We start from the raw sequence: 11,575 nt of genomic DNA, 5'->3' as shown, positions 1-11,575 counted from the left end.
TATGGTAAGTTCATCACAAAAGTTGCTTCCATATTTTTCCAATGTTGCCATTGCTGCTTGCAACTCCCTCCTTTCTTATTTCTCCACTACCATGTATTATATATTTTTTCTCCTTTCACTCTGACTCTGCCGTAGGGTCGCTGAGTGGTACAGCAGACAGATCCCTGGTCCTGGGGCCAAGAGGCCCTGAGCCCACATACCACACCTTAGGCCCAGAATCCACCTTGCCCTATGGTCCTGGACAGGCCATCCAATCCCAGCCCCTTGCAAGAAGTAAAAAAGAAAATGTGTTATATCTGATCACTCTCCCCCACATCGTCCATCCTCTCCTCCATCATTCACATCCCCGCCCCTTCCCCCTGTCCCCCCCTCTCCTTCTTATTCCAGATGTCTATACCCCATTGAGTACGTATGCTATTTCCTCTCCTAGCCACCTCTGATGGGAGCAAAGGTTCCCTCATTCCCCCTTGCCTTCCCCCTTCCATATCATTGAAATAGCTCATTGTAATAAAGAAAAAAAACTTACTATATGAAATATCTTGGCCTGTTCCCCCTCTCCTTTTTCTTTCTCCCATTACCTTTCCCTTTTTTTCTATTGACTCCATTTTTACACCATATTTTATCTTTGAATTCAGCTTTCTCCTGTGCTTCAACTATAAAAGCTCCTTCTACCTGCTCTATTAACTGAGAAGGTTCATATGAGTATTATCAGCATCATTTTTCTATGCAGGAATACATGCAGTTCATCATCATTAAGTCCCTCATATTTTCCCTCTCTCCTCCAATCTCCATGCTTCACCTGAATCCTGTATCTGAAGATCAAATCTTCTGTTCAGCTCTGGCCATTCCAAAAGGAACATTTGAAGTTCCCCTGGTTCATTGAAAGTCCATCTTTTTCCCTGGAAGAGGATATTCAGCCTTGCTGGCTAGTTCATTCTTGGCTGCATTCTAAGCTCTTTTACCTTCCGGTATATTATATTCCAAGCCCTACAAGTTTCCAATGTAGTTGCTGCTAAGTCCTGTGTGATCCTGACTAGCTCCATGATATTTGAACTGTGTCCTTCTGGCTGCTTGTAATATTTTCTCTTTGACTTGGGAGTTCTGGAACTTGGCTATAATATTCCTAGGGGTTGGTTTTTTGGGATCTCTTTCTCAGGGGGATCGGTGGATTCTCTCCATTTATATTTTGCCCTCTGCTTCTAGAATATCAGGGCAATTTTCCTGTATTAATTCTTTGAAAATGATGTCAAGTCTCTTTTCCTGATCATGACTTTCAGGTATTCCAATAATTTTTAAATTATCTTTCCTAAGTCTGTTTTCCATATCAGTTGTTTTTTCAATGAGATATTTCACATTTTCTTCTAATTTTTCATTGTTTTGGTTTTGAAGTATTGATTCCTGATTTCTGTTAAATTCATCAATCTCCCTCAATTCTATTCTTTGTCTGAAGGATTTGTTCTCCTCAGAGAGTTTTTCTTATCTCTTTTTCCATCTGGCCAGTTTTGCTTTTTAAAGCATTCTTCTCCTCAATAACTTTTTGAACTGTTTTATCCATTTGACCTAAGCTGGTTTTTAGCATGCTATTTTCTTCAGCATTTTTTTTTGGATTTCCTTGACTAAGCTGCTGACTTCATTTTCATGTTTTTCCTGCATCTCTCTCCTTTCTTTTCCCAGTTTTTCTTCCAACTCCCTCATTTGATTTTCAAAGTCTTTTTTGAGCTCTGTCATAGCCTGAGCCCAATTTCTGTTTTTCTTGGAGTCTTTAGATGCAGGAGCTTGTGCTTCCTCATCTTCAGACTGAGTGTTTTGATCCTTCCTGGGCTCATATGCAAAATATTTCTCAATGGTGTTCCTTTTGTTTCTCTGCCTGCTCATTTTCCCAGCCTGGGCCTGGTTTTAGGGTGCTTCCTGAGCTTTTGGGACACTCCCACAAGGGTCTCAGTGTGTGAGGCTCTGTCCTCCCTCCTGGTCTGTGAATGACCATAAGCGCCCCCCTCTGCCACGGGGCCGAGGTTGGGGGGCCCTGTTGTTCTATGGGGGGCCTAGACTGCGATTGGGATCTGAATGTGGTCAGAACCCCAGAGTCCTGTTCCAGAGGCAGAGGACAGAGCTCTGCAGTTTCTCTTCACTCCCCTCCCTCAGCTCAATGGGCTCATGCCCTGGGGGCTCCTGCTTACCAGCCCTGCCTGCTTCTGTTTCCTGAATATGGGCTGGGAAAGACCAAGCTGCTCACTGTGTGCCCCGAGGGCTGGGCTCCACGTGGTCGCTCTGGCAGAGGTCCCCTGATGTTCCCCCACTTTGAGCCTGGTGCTCCCCAAGGTGCAGCTCAGGAGACTCCCCCGCTGCTGTGAGCCGGGGCTCCCACCGCCCTGGAGCTGCCTCCGGGAGGCTGAAGTTCTTTCCCTCTGGCGGTCCACCCCTCCGTCAGGCTGCCTCTCTGACCCCGGGGAGCAGAGCCTTTCTGCTCTTTTCCAGGTTACCTTGCGTAGGTGAACTGCCTCACTGGGTCCCTCTGTGGGTTCTGTCTCTTGAAAGTTTAGTTAGAGTTCTTAGTTTCAAGTTTTATCAGAGAGCGCCTAAGACTGGACCCCTTCTTGTCACCATCTTGGCTCCGCCCCCTCAATATGAATATATTGTTGATGGAGTTGTGAACTGATGCAGCTGTTCTGTAGGACAATTTGAAACTATGACCAAAGGGTTACAAAATCCATTCCTAGGCACTTAGTATTGCTTCTAGAGATAAAAATCTCCAAAAGAGATGAAAAACAAAAAAGAAAATGACTTATCTGTACAAAAATATTTATGGCAGCACTTTTCTGGTGACAAGAAATTAGCAATTGAGGAGTTGCCTGTTTCCTACTACTAGTCCTTTGGGATCAAAGAGGATCACACCAACCAAACAAGAGATTGGTGGTATGAATTGCACAATTAGGTTTATTACTTTATTTTGTACAAGGTATCCTTTTCACTTGCCCTTATGAGAGCTGTTCTACCCCGTGGTCTGATTGATAGGAAACAGGACTATTGGGAAGACATTGGAAATTGAATGAATGACCATCAATTGAAGAATGACTGAACAAATTGTGATTTGTGATTATGAAAGAATACTGTTCTGCTATAAGAAATGGTGGGCAAGATGCTCTCAGAAATACTTTGAAAATTTTATTTGAATTGATGCAAAGTGAAATGGACTATGTACAAAGCATCAGCAATGTTGTAGCATGAATGACTTAGCTTTTCTCATCAATTCTATGACCAAAGAAAACTCTGAAGGACTTATTATAAAGAATACTATCAGTCCCCAGAGAAAGAGCTAATGGTGTGTATATACAGATTGATAAATACTATTTAAAATTTTCTTTTTCTTTCTTTTTGGAGAAGGGGATCTCTGCTTTTGTTTTCAACATTATTGTCAGGGAAACGTTTTGCAAGACCACACATTTATCACTTATATTAAATTGCTTGCTTTCTCAAGGAAGGAGAGTTGGGTAGGAGATGGGAAAGAATTTGGAATTCAAAGCTGTAAAAATAAATGTTAAACATTGTTTTTACATGTATCCAGGGAAAAGTAAAGTACTAAATGAATAAATAAATAAATAAACAAAAAGAAAACTATCTCTGTTCCCTTTACATTTGCTCAGGAAATACTAGTACAACTTTTTATTTTCCTTGAAGTTACAAACTTAATCTTCTTTTATATTATAGATTATAATATATATTGCATAAAAAGAACAACTGGTCATTCCTGTAATTATGGAGATGTCCTTCTGTTAGTGACTCCATTTCCTTAGGAAGGAATATTTGATACTTGTTTCTAATAGATTTAAATCTAATTTTTAAATCAAGCAAAAACCTCTCAAACTATTATCTTTTCCCTTAATATCATTTGCATTGAAGACAAAAAGGAAAGAAATAAAGTGATTATTATTATTCATCTGTTACAAAATCTGAATTTAAATATTAAAAAAGAAAAAAGCAGTGAGTCAATGTTCTATTAAAGCAACCTCAGAGGTGTCCTATGAAGAGAAGAGGCTATAAGTGACAGAGATTTGGAGATAGTGACATCTGAAATAACTTTTAGCACTGGGACTGTGAAAGCATCATGGCCAGGCTGATGCTGAGAGCATGTGGCTAAGTTCTAGGAAGCTACCTCAGTGGCCAATATTTGAGGGGTATGACTAAGTTACCTCCATTTTCCAATGAAGTGTTTCTCTTCACTCTGCATTGACTTTACAATACCATAGATACTAGATACCTAAAGGACCCAGTGAATATCCTGACACTTCACACACAAGAGGAATCCCTGTTCTAACATACTTGCTTGGTGATCATCCAGTTATCCAGTCTGTGGTTGCAATTTCACCCTTTGGGATGTGATACCTTTTGGTGAAAGCTAAACTTTGGGTTCTGGATTTGTGCTGATTTTGAATTCTGGGTTCTTGGGTTTAGATATGAATCCTGACTCAGTTTCTCATGTGTTCATAGGTAAGTGATACCTTTCCAGGCTTCAATATTTTCCATCTTTTAAATACAGCTGAAAATTTTTTTTTCTTCAAGTCATATGTAATTTTTGAAAGGAAATGACCTTGAAAAAGCTAAACCTCCTTGGTAATGTAAGTGATTGTCATCTGTGTTCCCATTAGGCCATATGATAGAGTGAATAGAACCCTAGATTTGCATTTAAAAGGTCTGAGTTCAAGTCCTGGGCTCAGATATTTACTAGTTATTTCACTTTGGAAAAGTCACCTAGACACTCTCAGCCTCAGTTTCCTCTTCTGTACAATGAAATTGTAGGGTAGTGTGAGGATCAAAAGAGGTACCATATGTCAAGCAACTTATAAATCTTGAAGCCTGTCTAAATGCTAGCTACTACTTTTAGTGTTATAGCTACTTACAACTGTCCCTGGTAAAATGGTAGATGTTTAAGAAATGCTTATTGTGGGCAGCTAGGTGGCGCATTGGATATAGAGCACCAGCCCTAGGGTCAAGAGGACCTGAGTTCAAATTTAACCTCAGACACTTAAAAGTTGCCTAGCTGGGTGACCTTGGGTAAGTCACTAAACCCCATTGTCTTAAATAAATTAAAAATGATTATTAATTGATTGTTAATAAAATTCAAGTCCATGAGAAAATTAAAATAATTATGAATTATTAGTATATTTTATGACCAAGTATATATGATCATTAATTTAAAACTGCTACAATGGACTGAGATTAACCATTGGCAGTTCAGTCATAATAACCATGTAAGAAGGCTTCTTAAAAATAAGCATTTATTAACCACCTACTATGTTTCAGGTTCTGTTCTAAGCACTTTACAAATATGATCTCACCTGATGCACACAACAACTCTGGGAGGTAGTGGTCATTATCATCCCCAAAATATAGTGGAAGAGACACAAACAGATAGAGGTTAAATGTCTTGCCCAGATCACTTGTCACCTTTTCATCTGGTTTAACCAAAGAAAGGGGACTTCTGAATGGATACTATGCCATGAAATGACAATGCATACAAAGGAGATCACCAGATGATTCATCTTTCTTTTCTGACAACCTATATTCAAATCTGAAGGAAAGGGATGATGTAAGTCCATGAATGTGGAAAGAGGCTTCTTTATCTAAGACACCAACATGGGGACATGGCTATCTATTCTTATCTTTTCTTTATATTTTTTAACTATCATACAAGGTTATGACCTTATGAGTTTCAAAAGGTCAGGAGAGAAAGTCACTAGACTATTAGAAGACATAGTCAATGATAGCTGTTGAATATAGTGATGCCTAAATAATGAGCAAAACTCTTTTTAGATCAACTTGTCATGAGATCCAAGGAATCCATAAGGAAGGAGTAATAGCAATTCATGTGTCAACTATACTACAGTAAGAAGAGCATTTAGTGATGGTAAATATTTTGTGGCAACTGCTCCAATGATGAGCTCATTTTCTTCAGGGTCCCAAGGATTATAGTGATAAATATACCCCTAGAATTTGGGGCTGTGGGAAAGGTTTTTTTCCTTCTGTCTAAATATTGTGGTTTAATTGTTAGTTATGTCTGACTCTTGAGGACCCATTTGCAGATTTCTTGACAATTGTATTGGTTTATCATTTCCTTCTTTAACTCATTTTACAGATTAGGAAATTGAGGAAAACAGTGTTAAGCAACTTGCCCAAAGTTAGACAACAGCTAAGTGTATGAGACTGTATTTAACCTTATGCAGGTGAGTCTTTCTGACTCCAGGACTTGAGTCTTATACCCTAGATTTGTCCTCCAGCACATATTTTGAGGTGTTCCATATACAGAAGGGACTGTAATTGAGACATCTGAGATTACCCCAACACCTTCACTGTGAAAGCAACCCTTCATGGCCAGACTGATGCTGAGAGAATGAACACAATGTTTAGGAAGCTGCCTCAGTAGCCAGTATTTGAGGGATACAACTAAGATGCCTCCATTTTCCATTGAAATGTTTCTCTCCACTCTGCACTGACTTCACAGAATTCATGGGAAAACAGATGCTAGATATCAAGGGGTCCTAGTAAATAGCCTGCCACTTCATACACAAGAGGAATCCCTGCTCCTAGTATACTTGCTTGGTGAATATCTAGTCTCTATTTACATAATAATCCTGATATCATGGTCTTTTTCAAGAATGAAGAAAAACCATCACTCACAATTTGGGAAGTGATACTTTTGGGTGAAAGCTTTGTCTTTGGGTTCTGGATTTGTGTTGGTTTGGATTCTGAGTGCCTAATTTTAGATATGATTCCTAATCCAGTTTCTGTTGTCTTCATTTTAGATCTCCATAATTCATTCTCCCAATCTGTTAGACTGTGGATGAAAATATTTTTTATACCAATCTTATGAAATTTTAGAAAGGAGATGACTTTGAAAAAGCTAAACCATCATGGAAATATGAGTGATTGTCATTTGTGCTCCCATTAGACAGTTATGAGATATGGTGAATCATGCAATAATTTAGAATTTGGAGAAGTCAGAGTTCTAATTCTGCCTCAGACACTTAATATTTATTTTATCTTGGTAAAGTTACCTAGACTCTTTCAACCCCAGTTTCTTCTTCTGTAAATTGGAGTTTATAATAGCACCTAATGTAGGTGAGTGGGAAGATCAAGTGAGGTGCCATATATTAAGAAATCAATTTGCAAATCTTTTTTTAGAAAGATTTTATTTATTTTGAGTTTTACAATTCTTCCCCCATTCTTGCTTCCCTCCACACACCCCCACAAAAGGCATTCTGTTAGTCTTTACAGTGTTTTCATGGTATACATTAATCTCAGTTGAATGTGATGACAGAAATCATATCCCTAAGGAAGAAAAATAAAGTATGAGATAGTAAAATTACATAATAAGATAATGGTTTCTTCCTTCTAATTTGAAGGTCTTTGGTCTTTGTTCAAAGTCCATAATTCTTTCTCTGGATACAGATGGTACTCTCCCATTGCAGATAGCCCAAAATTGTCCCTGGTTGTTTTGCACTGATGGAATGAGTGAGTCCATCAAGGTTGATCATTGCCCCCATGTTGCTTTTAGGGGGTACAGTGATTGCTGGTTCTGCTTATCTCACTCAGCATCAGTTCATGCAAATCTTTCCAGGGTTCCCTGATTTCCTATCCCTCCTGGTTTCTAATAGAACAATAGTGTTCCATAGCATACATATATCATAGTTTGTAAAGCCATTCTCCAATTGAAGGACATTCACTTAATTTCCAATCTTTGCCACCACAGACAGGGCTGCTATAAATATTTTTGTACAACTGATGTTTTTACCCTTTTTCATAATCTCTTCAGGGTATAGACCCAGTATTGGTATTGCAAGAACAAAGAGCATGCACATTTTTGTTTCCCTTTTCCTCTGGTACTTGAATTTTATTAACAATAAATCAATAAACTTTTTTTTGAAAATCTATTTTCTTCCAGTTGCTGCTCTAAGCAGCTATAACACTAATAGTAATAGCTAGCATTTAAACAGGACTTTAAGATTTGCAAATTTAGTGAAAAAAAGTGAAAAAGAAGGTAGCTTAGCCCTACCATATCTAAAATTATATTATAAAGCATCAGTCATCAAAACTGTCTGGTATTGGCTAAGAAACAGAGTGGTGGATCAGTGGAATAGACTAGGTGCAATAGCAGGAAACAATTATAGTAATCTGCTGCTTGATAAACCCAAAGAATCCAGCTACTGGATTAAAAACTCTGTCTTTGATAAAAACTGTTGGGAAATTTGGAAGTTAGTATGGAAGAAATTTAGATTAGGGATTGACCATGGAAATTTTAGTTGTTACAAGCATGTAAGAAGACTTGCTAAAAATAATCATTTATTAACCCCCTGCCCTTTTCTAATTACTTTATGAATCTGATCTCATTTGATGCTCACATCAACTTTGGTAGGTAATGGTGATTATTATCCCCATCTTACAGTTGAAGAAATGCAAGCAGATAGAGGTTAAGTGTTATGACTAGGTCACATATCACGTTTTGAACTGGCTTGACCAGTTCTCTTAAAGAATGGGAGTTTTGAGCAAATACTATACCATTAACTGACAACACTTACAAAGGAGATCACCAGATGATTCATTTGTCTTTTCTGCCAACCTATATTCAAATGTGAAGGGAAGGAATGATATGAGTCTATGGGTTGGGGAAGAAACTTTGTTATCTGGAACACCAGCATGTGTTTTTTGGACATGGGTCTGCTCTTACCTCCTTTACATTTATCTTTTACCCCAGATCAAAGGTGAAGGAATATTATTCAAGGCTATGACCTTATGAGTTTTTAAAGGTCAGGAAAGTAAGTCACTTGAGTTTTAGGAGACATAGTTAAGAATAGCTGTTGTAGATAGTCTTACCTAGTGATGAGCAAAACTCACTTTATATAAGCTTTATCATGTGGTCTAAGAAATCCAAAAGGAAGGGATCTGAATTCATACATCAACTGTGCTACATACAGTAAGGGCATTCGGTGAGGATGAACACTTTGTGGTAACTGCTTGAAGGACCAGTTAACTCTCTTCAGGTTCCCAGGCATTACACTGTTGACTATGCCTCCCCTCCTCCAGAATTTGGGGCAGTGGTTAAACTTTATACTTTTGTTCTTGAAATTGTTGTTCACTGTTTGGGTCAAGTCTATCTCTACAACACACCGGTTTGCCGATTCCTTGGCAATATATTGAGAAAAGCAGTGTTAAGCAACTTGTCCATAGTTACATAGTCACTGTGTGAAACTGAATTGAAGTCCATGTAAATAAGTATTCTTGACTCCAGGACTAGAGTCTATCCACTGCCCAACCTGGCTGCCCCAATAGTTGTATTTTTCATTAAATCCTTTAACAAAAATTAATTGATATTAATTTAATAGATATACTGTGGTATTAATTACTGGAAAGTACCAATATATAAGGGAAATATATTTAGTAGAACACTAAACCAGGGCAACAAATGAACAACATTAGGGAAAAATATCCAGAATTCCTTAGCAGACCCCCCTAAACACAGTAGGGGAGATGTAACCTTGCTCTGGAAGATCTGCCCCATCAAGGTGGGAATTGAGATGAGGATCACCAGATCCTTTGTATGAGGATAATAATAAGGAATTGATTGGAAATTTGATTTGTTTGTTGGCCTTTATCTTCATATTCAAATCAATCCATCCCTTTGTTCCTTCCCAATGAGGTATCCCTTAAAACAAAGAATAAAAAAAGGAAAAAGAAGAAACTTTGCAAAAATTAACCAACTGACTAATGAATTTGGACAAAATAGACCACACTCCAAACCTAAAATCTGGCTATCTGAAAAGAAGAGAAGGTGCAATTCTCATTTCTTTGGTGCCAAGTCCTGTCATTGATGGATTATCTTATTTTATTGTTAATGCAGCTGAAATGTAGCTTTGAGCTAGGGACCCGTGTATAAGGAGATTTGAAAAATAGAGAAGACCAATAGAGGTCCAAAAAACATGGGACAATATCCAGAATGGTAGAAGGATTGTGGACTCTGGAGACAGAACTCCGGAAGTTGGCCCTTGGTTCTGGAATTAGGAGAATCCCATTAAGGGGAAGAAGGATTCTAAAGGGGCAGGACAGACCTTGGAAAAAGAATAGCTTTTCTGAGATTTGAGAACTGTAACTAATGAAGGTTAAGCAATGAAGGAATACTGAACAGTATCAAAGAGAAGGCTTTTCTAAAAAGTGAGAATGGGGAAGAATAGGACTGGATATGTCTTTGTCTTGGGTCAGATAGGCAGGGCCAGTGTAGAGAGGGACAGGGTGAGTAGGGATAAAGCCTGTTTCCTTTAACTGTTCCACCTTGAATGATCTAACAGAATGGGCTAAATTCTCTTACCAGGCTCTGTCCCTTCAGACTTTCTGCTCCAAACAGAAGTTTGCTTCCCATCCTGATTTGCCTCTCTCCTTTTCACTTGGGCTTAAGGCTTGACCTATTCCCCAAGAATTCCGAGCTAAGGGCACCTGTGTCTTGGCCCATGTGGTCATTCAGGGAAGGGTGGTTCTTATAATTAAATCATTTCTACAAAGATACACCATCTGTCCCCTTCAGTCTGACTGAAGAGAATCTTTCCCAGCATTCCAGTCCCATCAACTACAAACCTGCATGGGCAATCTCCAAAGGCAATAGTCAAAGACGTCTGCAGATCCATTATCAGGAAGGCATACTTGCAAGGAGTTATAAAGGGAAATAACAGAGAATAAGAATTGACTGTGATCAAAAACATAAACTTTATTATTGCTCAAGATAAATGGGAAAGAGAAGGATAGTTCACATTAGGAGTGAGGGTTTAAAATAAAATGAAATGATTATCTCATTATCTTAAGAATATGTGAATAAAACCGAGTTGAAGAGGCAGGAGGCTAAGGAATGAGGAGAAAGGGGATCAGTGGCAATCAAATTGCTCTTTTGCTTTTCTAAGATTAGAAAAGCAAATCAGCAGCAGCCCCCAGAGCTCCCACAGCAGCCTCCAGACTGCTGGCTGCATCCACTGCCACTGTCACAGCAGTCAGACCTCTGGTGCCTCTGTCTGTGGGATCTCCTGTGATGGGAAAGGCAGCAGCCACCCCCAGAGTGAGAGCTGCAGCATCCCCCACTGGACCCACAGCATCCCCCAGAGCTACAGCATCCCCCAGAGCTGCAGCATCCTCCGGAGCTAGAGCCACAGCAGGAAGAGACTGGAGGAGGGCATGGAGCCTGGGCACACTTGGGGGGACACTTGGGAGGACATTTAGGAGTCTGACACTTGGGAGGACACTTGGGGGGGCACTTGGGCACCTGGCACTGCTGCTGACTTTGTTTGCAGGACATCTTATTGGAAGTTCTGGAAACCTGAAAGACAATATTAGATTTTTTTCAGCTTGATGAAATCAAGTCTTAAAAGCTTTCTTCAATGGAATGATCCAAAATATGAGGTTGAATTTTTCCTAAGAAATCAGTAACCACAAAGAAAAAAACTTAACAACATCATTTCCATATTAAAATTAATTTAGATTAGATTTTGAGTTGAAGGAAAATGCATTTTTCTTCAATATAGGAGTTTATCAACAGTTTCTCTCT

The 11,575-nt window shown here is 39.0% G+C and overlaps 1 protein-coding gene across 1 annotated transcript; it reads right to left on the bottom strand.

Moving 5' to 3' along the window:
* Window positions 1–10,951: 10,951 nt before the first annotated feature.
* Window positions 10,952–11,326, bottom strand: LOC141490112 (late cornified envelope protein 3C-like). The gene has a single exon (XM_074190372.1). It carries the CDS (start codon window positions 11,324–11,326, stop codon window positions 10,952–10,954), a length of 375 nt encoding a protein of 124 aa, XP_074046473.1.
* Window positions 11,327–11,575: the final 249 nt, after the last annotated feature.

Source organism: Macrotis lagotis, chromosome 5 (genome assembly GCF_037893015.1).
Source record: "Macrotis lagotis isolate mMagLag1 chromosome 5, bilby.v1.9.chrom.fasta, whole genome shotgun sequence".
NCBI lineage: Eukaryota > Metazoa > Chordata > Mammalia > Peramelemorphia > Peramelidae > Macrotis > Macrotis lagotis.
This window is presented reverse-complemented; position numbering and strand designations above follow the sequence as displayed.